This window comes from Patiria miniata, unplaced genomic scaffold, assembly GCF_015706575.1.
Source record: "Patiria miniata isolate m_02_andy unplaced genomic scaffold, ASM1570657v1 HiC_scaffold_9, whole genome shotgun sequence".
Lineage (NCBI taxonomy): Eukaryota > Metazoa > Echinodermata > Asteroidea > Valvatida > Asterinidae > Patiria > Patiria miniata.
This window is the reverse complement of record NW_024037076.1, coordinates 175,895-192,985: the sequence shown is the minus strand read 5'-3', so window position 1 is coordinate 192,985 and position 17,091 is coordinate 175,895. Positions and strand designations below refer to the sequence as shown.

At 39.1% G+C, this 17,091-nt stretch overlaps 1 protein-coding gene across 9 annotated transcripts in view; it reads right to left on the bottom strand.

Annotated features, from left to right (window-relative positions):
• The window catches only part of LOC119720215 (bromodomain-containing protein 2-like), a 50,001-nt gene extending 40,232 nt beyond the window's left edge, over positions 1 to 9,769 (bottom strand). For 2 of the 9 annotated variants that reach the window (XM_038189811.1, XM_038189810.1), the window contains exons 1-4: positions 9,140 to 9,525; positions 3,979 to 4,123; positions 2,724 to 2,897; positions 1,531 to 1,677 (exon numbers count right to left, since the gene is read on the bottom strand). In XM_038189811.1, the coding sequence (XP_038045739.1) occupies positions 1,531 to 1,677; positions 2,724 to 2,897; positions 3,979 to 4,123; positions 9,140 to 9,198 (525 nt within the window). In that variant the 5' untranslated portion in view covers positions 9,199 to 9,525. Of the gene's footprint in view, positions 1 to 1,530; positions 1,678 to 2,723; positions 2,898 to 3,978; positions 4,124 to 5,647; positions 5,733 to 8,693; positions 8,816 to 9,133; positions 9,526 to 9,734 lie in introns of those variants that run through there. The other 7 variants (XM_038189815.1, XM_038189817.1, XM_038189813.1 and 4 more) reach the window with 7 other exon arrangements.
• Between the last annotated feature and the right edge of the window lie 7,322 nt (positions 9,770 to 17,091).

Here is a 17,091-nt window from a genome sequence, read left to right as displayed (position 1 = left end):
GGGAACAACAAAGAGAGGCTTAAAAACCATCCCTCTCTGGCTGGCAAATAACGCTGCGCCATCACAGCAGTCAAAATCAATCAATAGACTGTTTTTTTAAAGCTATAGTCCATCATTTGCAGCCATCCGAAAAGTAACTGGCGTAATTATTGTTGAAAAACAAACTTGGTTGAAAGATAGTAAGGGAACTAAACTCCCTGTGAAATTATTCTTTCTGGGAAGCTGTCATTTTGAAGTAATCAACGAAAGAAGGCATTTCCAACGGTGATTCTTAAGAAGCACCGTAGGAAAATTTAAATTAGTAGTTCGTTTTGTTATTCAGCGCAGCGCGCACAAGTATTGGAACGACGCACATGCGCGCGCGGTTGTTGTAATTCGTCGGATCAGTGCACGACGTCGCGTATGGCTGCAATTCAAAACATGATTCAGTAACTTTTGATTTGAAATTGAGATCTTAGAATGCTGTTTTTCTCGGAATGTACAGCTGAAGCTTAGCTGAAACTTCATCAGGTTAGTTGCTCAGTATCCTTTATTGGATTTTGAACACTTTTGTTGCTTCAAACGAACAAAATGCACTAATTACAAATGATGGACTATAGCTTTAACGGTTCAGAAGTCAGAGGTGGCTTCTTGATAGCACCCCTTGAGCAAAGATATTGTCCGATTGGGGAACCGCCAACCTAGGGCTGGATAGCTCAGTTGGTACAGCACCAGATCGGCAATCCGGAGGTCGCAGGTTCAAACCCCGCTCCAGTCAATTTCTTTGCTCTACTTTTTTAACACGCTATCTGATTAAATGTATGCTTTTCTCAGATTTGATGGTATGTTTGCATCATCTTGTAATGGCAGAGTAGGTAAGGTTATGACATCATCACAGAAAAGCAGAAACTAAGTATCGCAAAATGAATAGTTTATTAAAGGTACAGTCCATCATTTGCAGCTATCCAAAAACTGACGTAAATATTGTTGAAAAACATACTTGGTTTAAAGATAGTAATGGGAATAAACTCCCTGTGAAATTATTCTTTCTGGCAAGCTGTCGTTTTGAAGAAATCAATGAAAGAAAGCCTTTCCAACGATGCGTCTAAAGACGCATCATTGGAAATTTCTGTTAGTTCGTTTTCTTTTTTTTATGCGGCGAAGCGCGCACGAGCGTTGACACGAAGCACACGCGCGCAGTTGCTATAATTCATTTGTTTAGTGCGCGACATCGCGTAGCTGCAATCAGCTTAGTGAGAACGTGTCTCAGATGCCGAATTCAGGCTGATTTCAAAACATGACTCAGTAACTTTTGATTTGAAATCGAAATCCTAGAATATTGTTTTCTCGGAATATACAGCATTCACTGAGCTGAAACTTCATCAGGTTATTTGCTCAGCACCCTCCTTTAGATTTTGAGCACTTTTGTTGCTTCAAAGGAACATAATGCACCAATTACAAATGATGGACGCTACCTTTCACTACCAAATCAGAAATAACCAAGTGCCAAGTTTCAGAAGGCAAGGACGCTACTTTATGCCACACACTCACCTCTCCAGGCTTGTTGTAGACGTAGCAGTTGGTGAACATCAGGTTGAAGTCTGAGATGCAATCCTTAGCGCTGTAGTAGCTATTGCTCTCCAGTTTCTTCTTGATCGTACCCAGGTCCATGGGATGCTTGATGATCTTGAAGTAATCCTAACGAGACAACAGATTCAAAGGGTTCCCAATCAGAGATGGGGTTGTTAAAAAGATTTTTTTTTGTTGGGAGATGCAATTTAACCCTAACGTACGTGAATCCATCAAAATCCACACCCCTGTTTTGGAGGATTTTGGCTGATTCAGGATACCTCCATATTGAAAAGTTGGGGGATTTTGATGGATTCAGGACAGTAAGCCTAGCGGTACTGCAGGATTTTGATGGATTCAGGATACCTCCACATTGAGCAGTTGAGGGACTTTGATGGATTCAGGATCTCAATCCTTGGCTAAGTGTTTGGTGTGTACTCAGGACACCAACATTTTTCCGCATGACAAATTTGGTGCATTTTGGCGGATTCAGGATACTTTCTAGTAAAAGTGCTGAAGGGGACAAGGTCAAGTATTGGAGTTTTTGCCCTTCACTGACATATTTTATGAATACTGTGTACTCAATGTTGTCCGAGGACTTGCGCGGAAAAAAATCACAGAATAACTCTAGTCGTTGAATCTTTTAACCCTCCTACGCAAACATACATTCTGTGCAAGACTGCCCTTTCAGTCAAAATATGTCAAGTGACTGTTTTCAACTGTTAAGAACTCCCAGTTACATAAAGCAAGATTGACTGGCTGTGACGGTTTATGTAACTTGATGCAGCTATGCTTTGACTGTAGGTGATTGACAAAGCCAGCTGTGCCTACCACTTGCCTGTTCATGGTTGGTCGACTGAATTTGACTAGTCACAGCGCTTGCTTGAAATGAAAGCTTACTTCATTCCCATTTTATTAATGTAGTTAACTCAAAATTTCAGTTTTGCCACAACAGACTCATTTTTGTGGAGCGGGATCACATATGATGACTGTTGGTGAGAGGCACAGCAGGGGAAGAGGATTGATTTTTTGACTGTCTGTGACTGTTCAGACACTGGCAGGGATAATGGGCAAGGCCATAAGACATTGCGCTTCGTTTCATAATGCTGAAATTCTCGTCCAGCAGTTACTCAGGGTGGGGGAAGGGGTGTTGAGCAAGGAGAAAATGGTCTTACCGGCAAGCTGAGCTTCGTGGGATCGACCGGCACGTGGAACGGCCAGGCAAACTGGTGCTTCCAGAGGGCTTTCATGACAGTCTTCTGTAGGTACTGTAGCTGGTTGGTCATTCTGCCGCCTGCCCGCTTGACCTGCTGGGCCTGGGAGGCAGAGTCCGTCTGGCTGGCCTGAGGCTGGCATGGGACAAAGAATTCAAAAGGTTGCTTCTCTTTCTTATTTTCATTTATAAATGGGACATTTTCTTATATTTACAGCTGTAATACCCTCCAACTGCTTAAAGCTAGAGTCCATCATTTGCAGCCTTCCGAAAAGTAACTGGCGTAATTATTGTTGAAAAACAAACTTGCTTGAAAGATAGTAAGGGAACTAAACTCCCTGTGAAGTTATTCTTTCTGGGAAGCTGTCATTTTGAAGTAATCAACGAAAGAAGGCATTTCCAACGGTGATTCTTAAGAAGCACCGTGTAATTCGTCGGATCAGTGCGCAACGTCGCGTATAGCTGCAATTCAAAACAATTCAAAACATGATTCAGTAACTTTTGATTTGAAATTGAGATCTAAGAATGTTGTTTTTCTCGGAATGTACAGCTGAAGCTTAGCTGAAACCTCATTAGGTTAGTTGCTCAGTATCCTTTATTAGATTTTGAACTCTCTTGTTGCTTCGAACGAACAAAATGCACAAATTACAAATGATGGACTGTAGCTTTAAGCAAATTTTAGCTAGGAAATAAAATCCTGTGATTGCCGCCATGTTAAAACTGGATACAGTGTCAATCGTCCAAAATTGCCCGGTTGCTTTTGGAGGATTGAGGAGCGTTAGGGTTGCCCATGAGTTGCTTTTTCCAAGGACCCATTATGTTGCGGTCTAAGGCTGCACCGTGTGTTGTTTTCGCTTAGCAAAGCATAACTTTAGGCCTATATTATACTTTAAATTATCCTAACTGCTTCTGGATATCATTTGCACTGCCTCGACCCATTACAGTTACCGTTGGAACACTTCGAAAGATTGAGGCAGTGGTCACCCCTCCACTGAACAAACTCAAGAAATAACGGATGATTTGTGAGGATTGAGGATGAATCCAATTTTCACACAATGGCAATTTTGAAGGATTCAGGATGGTTCCTAGCCAAAAAGGCCTAGGTGGTTAGGTTTCAGATTTCAGCATTGCAGTCGAGTTCATTGTCATGAATCACAAGTCATGACAAGTCAACAATTTGTAAGCAGTGGACGTGCTAGACACACCCAGGTACTAACCATGTCTGCTTTCATGGCGGTGAAATCCTCGCTCAGTTGAGTCGGCTGTTGAGATGCGTTTGTCGTAGTCTGCGTCGTGTCCTGGTCCTGAATCGAGTGTCCACTTTCCGCGGGGACATTCACTGAACTCGGGTGAAATGCGGCCCTGAACGGAGCAAGCGAAACAAACATCAACATTTGCACGTGTAAATGTACAAAAAAAACACCAAAAATACACAGGTCATCATGTGATCTACCATAATTTAACCCCAACCACCTCGTGTCTTTTACAAGTACTGGACCAAGTCCGCCAAAATCCATCACTGACCCTGCTTCACGTAATGCTTTGGGGCCAAATCGGCTGAAATCCACCACTAACACTACTATACATGTAGGTGGATTTTGATGGACTTGGGACTCATTGCTTGCCTACCAAAATCAACAACATATGGGAATGGATTTTGATGGATTTGCTTAGGTTAAGGACAAAAAAGGGGACAATTTCTGAATGGACTGCCTTTTGGTAAACTGGCACATTTTTCAAGTCTGTGACGTTCTGCACACGGAACGGAACTTCAACAAGAGCTATGTGTGGCCGTCTAGGCTTTTAAGTAACTTTGTGTACACAAGGAATGAAACTGTATTCTTTATGGGAAAATACCCCCCCCCCCAAAAAAAAGTTGTTTATAAGCAGACATTTTGGTGTTGTTCTTTTTTTTTTAGATGGGACTGGCTTAAAATTGTGTTGGTGTAGTCTGTAAACGTCTAAAACATGCCAGTTATATTCTAAATAAGGGAACCAGTTGTGATTATTTTTGTGCAGTGTATTTGGCCCAAAATACAAGTGCGTTTGGAAGAATGCTATGCAGCCTGAACAGTGCATGAAAATTGCTACGACAATTTCATGACAGGTCATTCAGCCACGTGGAAATGAACAAAATGCAGGATTATTTTGATTAAAACTTAAAGCCCCTGTACACCATTGGTAAGATTTCACCCTGGTGAAAAAGAGCACATTGGCTGTATAAACGGACTCATAAGAAATTTTGAATTCCCTCAATATTTTTTTCAACGAGTTTCCAAAAACAATTTTTGCAACACAGAGTTCTTTTTCCAATGATTTTTTCCCCCTCTGAAACATGATTTTTTTTCTCTATACTATAATGTCTTTCTCTCAGATACAAAAAAATCTGATTTCAGACAAAAGTCTACGAAAAATCTCATGACTGTGTTTTATTGAAACAAAAAAGCTCTTTTTTTTTTTTTTTTGAGGTCTGCAACCCTTTTAGGCATTTTTGCTAGGATGCAACCTCAATCCTGCAAAATCCTCCAACTGCCTCCATGTAAAAATTGCATACAGCCTCAATCCTCCAAAAAACATCCGTTATTTCTTGAATGTGGTCCTTGGAGGGGTGACCACTGCCGCAATCCTGCAAAATCCTCCAGCAATCACTATCAATACGTTGAGGCAGAGCCAGTGACATCCTGGAGCAGTGCGGAGTATTTGAAGTATAATATAGGCCTAAAATTATGCACAGCTGAGCATAAACACCACAAAGTCCGGCCCAAGACCTTGACATAGTGCATCCTCCGAAATCAGCAACACACTTTTGCCATGTAGCCTCAATCCTGCAAAATCCTCCATTTTGCAAAGAGGATTTTGGAAGGTTGGGGTTAAAAAACAAACTACCGATGGTGCACAGGGGTTTTACCTTGCCCGGAGAAGAAGAGGTAATATTGTATGGTCTCCGGCACTTTAAACGTTGCAAGGCAATCTGGACATTGGGATATAAGGGAAAACATTTTTTTTTTAAAGCGTTATCTTCAAGCAAACTTTTGTGTAATCTTCCTCACCGTTCATTGGTTGATTCTAAGCACTGTCAATATCAGAATTTTCAATATCGTGAATATTAGATATGATTATCCCATGTAGAGGTTAAAGACCATAAAGATGACACTTTGATGAAAAGTCCCAATTTTCCATGGCTTTCTCTGGAGCATATTGAACAAATCTCAGCAGTCAGCACTGAGAGTTTGTCCGGAATAGGCAGTTTCTTTTGAGGTTTTACACTTGGGAGACCGCGAATTGCAGCGACTGTGGAACACGAAGCGACGCCACTTGGCATTTCGCGATGTTTTTGTTCGAGTCACAAGCACAAGTTGCCGCCGAGTTTGATTTCATTATAAAGCAAACGTTAAACACAAAGTAAAAGCACAAACAGGAGATTTCTTTTGACGATGATTTAAGGAATTTACAATTTTCTCCATATCATTCCTCATTATCAAAAATGTCGATATTTCAATATGATTAAACAATTTGCTATCGACGATATTGATATAAAAATAATATAGAATTGAGAAATATCGATATATCAACAGTGCTTAGCTGATTCCGTAACATCGTCGCATTACAATCGCGTACTGCGCTTCGACGATATTGATATAAAAATAATATAGAATAATTGAGAAATATCGATATATCAACAGTGCTTAGCTGATTCCGTAACATCGTCGCATTACAATCCCGTACTGCGCTTTTTGCCTCTTGTTTATTGTTAACGTACTGTAGATAGACAATTCTATTCTATCACTGTACATATGATAGTTGCTTTGTAAAGCAACTGGAGTGGTGCTTTAAAGGGAAGATACAACATTTGCAAACATTACAAAACGAAATGATCAAATTATCACAAAATACCTTGCTGGATCGTTAGGGATTGACAGTCTAAAGCATCCTGTAAAATCGTGGCTCCTGGTGTGCTGACATTTTCAAGAAAAATGGTATTTTTCCAATGCTGGTCGGCTGACCAGCGTTGGAGAAAACTGGCTTTTTTCCAAAACTGCTCCTAATTTTTCATAATTAGTTATTTTGTGTTTTCTTTGCAATGGATTACACAACTGTGAAGGGGTGCAAGCCTACTAGACTGACTCTCTGATCTTACAATTCTCCAAAGTCTATAAATTCTCTGTTACATCTTAAGTGGGGTCAGGGAACCAGACTACAAGAACATGAATGCTTTTCTTGGTTTTTCCAACATCTACAAGCCCAAAACGTGAAACAAGTCATTTTAACAATATTTGCCATAACATACTAATCCTCCAAATCCATTTATTTCTGAAAATTGCAGCAAAGCAAATGTTGTACATTCCCTTTAACTGTTGAACAAGGCCTGTGCGAACGTACAACGCTAGCGTGCTCATAATGGTCTAAACAAGTTTGCTTAAAGACAACTGTGTGATCTCACTTGCACTTGAGGCATTTTTTTTTAAATGCAGTAAAGCTGTTTTAAGCATTTCGGCATTGTAGTACAAATAACATAGATGCGACTACATTCTCTTGCGTTCAACCTGTGCTCAAAGGGTTAATAATATAAACATCATACAATGAACGGACATTTAAAGCGGCAGTCTGACTAACTGAAAATGCCGTGGCATTTCATCAGGCTACACAGGCTGACAATATGATACTAGTACACTGCACATATTTTCTTGTTTTCATTGTCTGAAACGATTTTGAGGAAGTAGCATCTTTAAAAAACAAAATTGAACAAAAACTCGTAGAAAAATAACAGGACAAACACATGTTGTTATACGAGTTCGGTGAATCTCACCAAAAAAATGGGGAGGGAAAAAAACATCTTTTCCATTTTTAAGTTGAAATTGTTCAGCAACTCACATGCCAGTTTCCTGGAATTTCATGTACATGTACTGGAAATCTGTTTAGACTGTTCGGATCCAATGCAATGCCAAAACTAAAAAGAATATTCCAACAGCAATTCATAGAAAACATTCCTTTGTTTTGAATCATTGATTTAAATGGTTTCCTACAAACTTGCAATGTTTGGTTTGTTTACTTATCCTATTTCAGAGAGCATTAAAAAAAAAAAAACGTCTGCACAACCATTTTTTACAAACTGGTCGTTTTTGTGTAATTATTGCGAGGACCATGCCAGAGCGAATTTCGGGGGTCACACTTTTGTCCTGAAAAAATCGGGGTGACAAATATATTACGAAAAGGGGGACAATTGCAATAGAATGGCTATGCTGTCTGTCCATCCATGTGCTGTTGGTCGATTGCCGCGCTTCCGGGTCAATCACTGCCCTACCGCTTTGCCATCGGTCGATTGCTGCGCTTTGCCATCGGGCGATTGCGCGCTGCACCGTCGGTCATTGCGCAGCGCCGTCTGTCGATCACAGCATCATTGGTCGATCGCTGCTCCGTCGGTTGATTGCTGCCGTCAGTCAATCGCTGTGCCATTGATCGATCGCTGCGCTATAGTCGATCACTGCAACTTGCATTTCTTACCTTTAGAAAAAAATTAATGTAACAACGTAAACAAGCATGACAAGAGACCTTGGCCGTACCATGCTGTAAACTTTCATTTTGCATGTTTGGGAAAAAAACTATAGGCCTAGGAGGCTAGGGGCCTACCCTAATTTTCTCACTTTTATAGTTGTAACAATTAAACATGTTTATTTTCATATCGCCAAATTACGACATCATTGACTGACTGCCCTCTTTAACATGTGTAAATTACCTCGGCCTTCATCATCATGATAAATATTCATGCAATTTGCAAACATGAAATAGAACAGTGAATGAGCGAACATTTTGAAACCGTACAAATTTCCACAATCAAGTTAAAGTTCAATATTTTATTAAATAATATTAATGGCTTCTTATCCATGTTATGTCCAAACAAAAACCCTAATTATTTATGATAAAATTTGAATACCTGATGTTTTATCTTAGAAAAGGAGCAAACTTGCCAATGCCATCCATGCGCACATTGCGCTGTACAATGGAAAATCCCGCAATTTGCAAAAATCAATTGACACGTGCCCGTGCGTCACTGCTTTGCCGCCAACGCCGTTAATTTTAACCTCATATTTGTCACGAAATATCAGTGAAATACTTGCAGCAGTTGTCACAAAATTACAACCACTTTGTGCTATAACTCATATTTCGTTTGATAGAATGCTTTTCAACGCAAAATACGCTTGGTGAAATGTGGAATTTGAAAAATAAAACTTGGCAATTTGTTCAATGATTCAGTTTTCAAGGAAAAAACGACATACGTTCTCGAATGTTCTCAGCGGTGAAAATTTGACACACAATTTGGGGGCTTATATCTAGGTCAAAAACACATTTTCGACGTAAATTTAAGTTCTGTACCCTTACACGGTGTTCTGTACTGACTGCTGATAATCCTGCAGCGTCGGATGGCCTTTGAAGTCCATTCCGTCAGCAGGATTACAGATCACACCAACGAGCTTTCAGAACTCTGCAATGGCGGACCAGCACATATTACAGCTTCTTTATGTGAAAATCCTTTACTCTCATTGGTTGAAACGCGTCACATGGTACATACCTTGTCGTTTACGACAAAGATTTTGCGTCATTTTCTCTCTTTTTCTACTTAAAATGAAACAAATATCAGTATCTCATTATGGGCAAAGAAATAGTCCATACTTAATTTATGTAAAAAGTGAACGATGGCGGGGATTGAACGGTTAGTTTGTCTGAAAATTGGGTGAATTTCTTCGTTCTGGCAAACAATTTTTGATGGCGTTGCATCAGCCCCTAAACCGCGTTGTTTTCATTGGTCAAAACAGGTCACATGATCTCCTGTCATGGAACGAAACCTCTTTTACAGGATTATTTCTGAACATAAGCATGTTAGGTTAAGTATACAAAGTGTATGATCTGTTTTGTTCATGATCCTTGAAGTAATAACGATCTAAACTGCCAAAAATGGGGTAAAAGATGTTTTTACCGTCGGATGTGAGTGGGCCCCACCACCGACCTCACCCGCTACTCAGCGAGTGATTGTGCGCATGCGCGGCAACCTTTTAGCGCCATTTCTCTGTATTTTCTAGAGGGGCGGGGCCGACAACACGAGTGGGGTGTAATATGAACTAATGTAAATATGTTAATATGTAATATGTAACTTTATATCAACATAAAACGAGTCGACACCAATGAATTGTATCAAATATAATTTCACAAAAAGTGTAACTTAGTATTAAGTTAAGTAATATTTGTATACTAAAAATTGGGGGGGGGGGGCCCTTGAATTTTTAATTTTATAAAAGTTGGGCCTGACTTTTTGTTCCATGCAACCTCGTTCAACAGAATGATTGTATCTCCAGGATTTACATGTGTATGATGTCCATGTTGACACATGTAAGAAATCCTACATATCAACTAATAATTCCACAAATCAATGATAACTGAAAATATGACTTCCATCAAATTATATAGACACCCAGACTTCACACACACATGTAATAAATGAAAAGAACGAAACATGTACGTGTTCTATCAAAACTTTTTTCTTTATTTTTATACTCCTTTTAAAATATGTTTCGACTTTAACAGAATTATATTTATTTAAATTATAACAACAAAAAAATCGCTTATATTTGGTTTAGGTTAGCACAATGAGAATTAAAGTTCAAAATTTGATACATCTTGCATTATTTCACAAAACAGAAAACAAAAAGTCATCTTTGATCGAATTTGTGATTTAAATTGGGATTGACTGGATTAAAACTCAGTAATTATGAGCTATTAAAGTACTTGTAGCACTGAGAAAACCAAAATAATCCGGATACTTCTTCTTCTGCTAACGGGTAAAGAAAATTTTAAAAAGACCTACATTTGATCCTAAATTGTTTACCAATGGAATTAAACCAAAATTTCAAATCGTGTTAACAAGGCATGACAAATGTTTTGGAGTGTTTTTCATCAGCTTTGTACAAGAGGGTGAGATTTAAATGCCACTGAAATAAAAATACTCACTTTCAGAGTGTCGATATAGTGCTGGAGCGGTGGCGGAGGGTGCGTGCTGCGGCCAAAAGCTTCTGAAGGAATGCAGGATCACCCCTGATGTCATTGCACACCTCGTTCGTGTGTTGCGTCAAATGATCGAGAAGGTGTGCAATGACATCAGGGGTGATCCTGCGTTCCTTCAGAAGCCTTCGCCCGCAGCAAGCGCCTTCCGCCACCGTCTCCAGCGCTGTATCGACATTGGAGGACGCCAAGTCGAAAGTGGCAGATTCTGCAAGAGAGTCCTTTTTTTCGTATGGCGTTTAAATCTCACCATCCCAGCAGGCACCGACCGTCAGACTGACGTTGTATAATGGTTGTTTTATGGTCGCAACGTCGGATCAACCATACATAACCGAAAATCAACGTTGTTTTAGTCGACCAAAAGCCGACGTTGTCATTATAACGTCTGCCAGACGTTGCTTTAGTGTCGACAATTTAACGTCAGAATTTAACGTAACAACAACGTCGAAATATAGTTGGAATTTGGTCGGGAATATTACCAAACGTAATTTCAACCATGGTATAACGTTGTTTTGTCAACGTCTATACAACTGACTGAAAAACAACGTTGTATTATTGTTATTTTTGCGTTTCCCTTCGCGACGTCGCAATTATGTCATGTTTTCAACCAAGATATGACGTTTGCTTTCTAACGTCGTTTCAACAACTCAAAAAACGACGTTGAATTATGGTTGGCCGTCGGTTATAATATCCGACGTCGTACTTATGTCATGCTTTTGACTAAAATGCAACGTCCGTTTTGGACGTTTTTTCAACGACTCAAAAAGTGACGTTGAATTATGGTCGGCTGTTGGTTATAATATATGACGTCGTTATTTGGTCATGTTTTTAACCATTATTTTACGTCCGTTTTCTAACGTCGTGTCAACGAATCAAATAATGACGTTGTTTTCCGGTCGTTTGATGGTTATAATATTTAACGTCATTATTAAGTCACGGTTTTACCCAAACTATAACGTCAGTTCTCTGACGTCTTTTCAGCGACTCAAAAATGACGTTGGATTATGGTCAGCCGCTGGTTATAATATTTGACGTCATTTTTAAGTCATGTTTTCAACCATGATATTACGTTCGTTTTCTAACGTCGTTCCAATGACTCAAAATCGACGTTGTATTGTGGTTGGCTGTTAGTTATAATATCTGACGTCGTATGCTTTCAACCAAAACACAACGTCCATTATCTGACGTCATTTCAACATCTTACAAAGCGACGTTGAATTGTGGTCGGCTGCTGGTTATAATATTTGACGTCGTTATTAGGTCATGTTTTCAACCATGATATTACGTCCGTTTTCTAACGTCATTTCAACGAATCAATTAATTACGTTGATTTTTGGTCAGTGGATGGTTACAATATTTAACGTCATTGTTATGTCATGGTTTTACCTAAAATATAACGTCCGTTTTCTGACGTCTTTTCAGCAACTCAACGTTGAATTGCGGTCGGCTGTTGGTTATTTACATTACGTCGACAGTGTCATGGTTTCGACCAAAATATAACGTCTATTTTTCACTTAATTTATTCAGCAAATAAAAAAAGTCATTAAACCGGAATGCATGTGCAACGTAGTAATTCCCAAACGAAATTATCGGACGCCTTTTTAATTTGAACGACTAAAAAAAAGACGTTGAATTATGGTCACCTAGCTGATGGTTATAAATTTGATGTCCAATCGTTATCATCATTGTTTTAACCGAAATATATCGTCCATTTTGAAGATTTTTCCACTTAGCCGCGGCGCGCGCCAATTATAATTGTCTTGGCCCAGAGCCAAGTGCCGCGCGCGCAAAAACCGTATAGCCCAAACGTACGTACACTTAAGCATATGTATGCCCTGTGTGTGACCTCTTGCATTCCAACGAACTCCACTGCTGTACGAGTCTGGCCAGTTTGAATCATCCGTTAAACCAACAGTCACAACTGAAGCAGCTTTGGGAAGAGACATGTTGGCCCAAAATGAACAAGGTTTCTGGCACCTTTTGTGCACAATATTGTCAAGATTCGGTTCTGCGATGGAGTGCAGTTAACATTGGAGATGTTCCCACTCCTGATCTATAAATCCAAGTCAAGATACGACATCAAGATGTATAGGACAAGCACAAGTCAAGATTTCGATTGAACCGCAAGCAAGACGATCTGATTTTGCCATGTCTGAAAATGGTAAGTTTCAAACGCGAATGTTTCCGAGTTAGTGATTTGCAATTTCTTTGAAGGTCAATAGTTTGGAAATTGTATCTTTATTATTATTATGTACCCTACTAGTCATGTCAGTTGTAACTTTAAAATTCCATCAAAATACCTTAACTTCATTGTAGAAAGTTATTAATGTTAGACTAGATGTTGGATGCTATTGTCATTCCTTATCTTAAAAAGAAAGTTACACTAACGATGCCCTTTGTTTAAACATTGAAGATGTAGAAAATCCAAACTAATCAGCAGTCATGCTAGTTCTACCTGCTTTCTATCATCACGTCCAATCTTTATTTAGGCCTAGGAAAAATGAGGTCATTCTAAAGCATATCTCATTATGAGACGACTTCCCACACGTACTGTGTTGATTGAAGATTTAGAATATTAAATTTATTGTGAATTTAACCGCCCCGCAACATATTCCGCATCCATCACTAACTCAAACGATCGAAACGTCTCTTTCATTTTGATGCTGATATTTTGAGACAAATACGTTTTCAATCTAGTTTACGGTGTTCAGAGTTTGGGAATCACGTATAACGATACATTATGCCACTTTTCTTTTGTCGTGTACTCTATTTCATGTTTTATTAATACCAGATTTTACTATAAAATTGGTTTGTTGTAGTCTTTGCAAAGCGCTTAGAAACACGGCGTACGACGGCGCTATTCATGTTAATTTTTATCCTTGTAAAGAAAGTTACGTTGCTTGCAATTTTAAATTCTTCATCAATTAATTTCAGTAAAATTCGTTTCTTGGAATCGCATGAAATCGCCCATTAGAATTAAAATAGGCCTATGCTTCGACTTGTCTTCTTCATACATGTAAGAATTATTTTTAATACTTTTTTTGGATTTCTAAAAATTAAACTGCTGCTGTAGGTTCAAAGAATCTGTTTTGTTTTAATGATTTACGAGTCACCATTATTTGAAAAATGTGTTGGTATTCAAAAAAATTAACAATGTTGTTCATTTTTCCACTTTTCCAGCTCTCTGCTTTGGTCAGTTGAGGGAGACGAATACACTACCCAAGCCCTACTTTACGTGGCCCCATGCACCATCAGGATCAACATCAACCGCCTGATGTCTTCTATACCTGCACAAATATTCACAAAAGAGATTAGAGATCATGTCTGTGTTGGTTGTGATTCCGCGTGGTAATGAAATCTGATGCCAAAATTGATCGGCCTATTAACATTGAACATTTGAAGCGTCTAATTGACATTATTTAAGCCTGTCAGACTGACGCCACTATTTTGAATATTGATTAACATTGGAAAACTTACTTTTTTTCACTGTTATTTCGGTTGTGTACTATAAGAACCTAGCCAACCAGTTTATTAAAAAAAAATGAACAAGTTGTGTAATATTATACACAAGTTGTGTAAACAACGGTTTACACAACAGGTTGCTAGCTTCATATATTACACAACCGTTTGATTTTTACACAACCGAAATAACAGTATTTAATGTCTACAAAAATAACATTTGCAACCATGTACTGACCTAACATCAATCATGGAATTCAAACATTGAAAGGACGTTATTACGACGGTCAGATAGACGTCAATTTTGACCTCACACAGACGTTATAATTTGGTCATTTTTCGACGTCTAAATAACTTCAACCGCGACGTCCTGTCGACGTCCATTCAACCAGACAAATCATGGTCAGACTGACGTCATAATTTGACTATATATGGACGTTAGATTTCGGTCAGATTTTCGACGTCTAAATAACCTACTTTTTCAACCATATTCTGACCTAAATTCAACCAACAATCTGACGTCCTGTAGACGTCCATGTAACCAGTTAATCATGGTCAGACTGACGTCATAATTTGACTATAATCGGACGTTAGTTTTCGGTCATGATTAGCAGTTAATCATGGTCAGACCGACGTCACAATTTTGACCACATATCGACGTTAGAATTTGGTCAGGTTTTCAACGTCTAAAAAACTTACACTTACAACCACTACGGCAACCAAAAAACAACGTCGGAGTTGGTCGGAATCTGACGTCAGATAGACGTTAAATCGACCAAAAATGCCTGCTGGGATCTTGCACAAAGCTGATGAAACACGCTCCATAAATTTTGTCATGCCTTGTTTTACACGATCTGAAATTTTGGTTTAATTCCATTGGTAATCAACGGAGTTATTTTAGGATCGAAAGTAGGACATGTCTTTTCTGATACGTAGTAGAATCATAAGAATGAACAACAGAATGGTAGGGCTGTGCAGAATATAGCAAATATCAGAATATTCGATCATCCAACGAATATCCGAAACAGCATTTCTCCAATTCCAATATTTTAAAACTGTGAGTAGTCTTGAAAAGATGGTTGAAAAAAAAACACCCGTGATGCAATATGGTTATGGTGTTCGACTCATTGTGCCGTGGTAGGTGGGTTCGAATCCTGACAGGAACATGGTGCTTGTGTTCTTGGGCAAGACACTTTATACCGGAGTCTTATGTAGCGCACGCATCTACCAACAATTAGGTACTCAAGGCACTAATTCCATTGCCTCTCTCCACCCAGGAGTATAAATGGGTACCTGTGAAGGTAGAGACCAGAATGCGCTGATCTCCAGCTGCTGCAAAAAGTGGTCTCATCACCTGATGAATAGGGGTAACAATGGTAAAGCGCTTTGAGACTTTTGGTATAAAGCGCTCCATTTATATTTTGTTGATGTTGCGTGATATTATAGTTTGTCATATGCTACATTTGTGTCGCCAATTGGTTTACATGTATGATTTTAGAGCTTCCATGACGCGTGAGGAATATTTTCTCCAACAAGCATCTGTACTGATGACGTCACACTTTGTTTACTTGTGCGCTTTTCTATGGGGCTACAAAACTGTCGTCCCAAGCAGGCTCCCAAGAATGAATACGCGTAAAATAAAGTGTGACCTCATCTGGGCCCAATTTTGTGGCGCTACTTAACAGTCAGCAGAAAAGTTGTGCTTAGCACAGTAGAAAAATGTGCTAACTTTAAGCACTATTTCATGGCGTGAATGTGCTAACGGTTGCGTGTGCATGGAGATTTCTATTGTTACGTCACTTAGTTAAGCAGATTTTTCCTCTGAAGTAAGCGTGCCTTTTGCTGTGCTTATACTTACGGTGTTTGCTTAGCAGCGCCGTGAAATTGGGCCCAGTACAGAGGCTTATTAGTGTTGCATTCGAGTCCATCACAAGTCCTTTCACAAGTTCAGTCACAAGTCCAGTCACAAGTCCAGTCACAAGTCCAGTCACAAGTCCTTTCATAAATGGACTTGTGATGGACTTGTAATGGACTTGTGTTGGACTTGTGATGGACTTGTGATGGGTTTGTGATGGACTTGTGATGGACCTGTGATGGACCTGTGATGGAATTGTCATGGACTTGTCATGGACTTGTCATGGACTTGTCATGGACTTGTCATGGACTTGTGATGGACTTGTCATGGACTTGTGATGGACTTGTGATGGACTTGTGATGGACTTGTGATGGACTTGTGATGGGCTTGTGATGGACTTGTGATGGACTTGTGATGGACTTGTGATGGACTTGTGATGGACTTGTGATGGACTTGTGATGGACTTGTGATGGACTTGTGATGGACTTGTAATGGACTTGTGACGGACTTGTGACGGACTTGTGACGGACTTGTGACGGACTTGTGATGGACTTGCGATGGACTTGTAATGGACTTGTGATGGAATTGTGATGGACTTGTGTATTCAGTTAAAAAAGTGGGTGGCATCTTAAACTCCACCCCTAATTTTTTTTCCACTAATGATTGCAAGCACGCCTGAAAAAAAATAATAAGCAAGTTTTTCTTAATTTTATCCCTTCTCAAGTTTTACCAATTAAAATAATTGACAAAACTTCAATTAAAAGTATTAACTTACCTAGAAAAGTTATAGAAATGTGTTTAATACATTACGTATTTACATAGTAACAATTTTTACAAATGCCTATTTGTACACTTTAGTGTTCGCTTACAACAATGTTTAGCATTTCCGAACATTTAATTTGGCAATTAACAGTAAACGCAATTAAAAGTGAACACATTGAACTAATTAAACGAAAAAAAAACA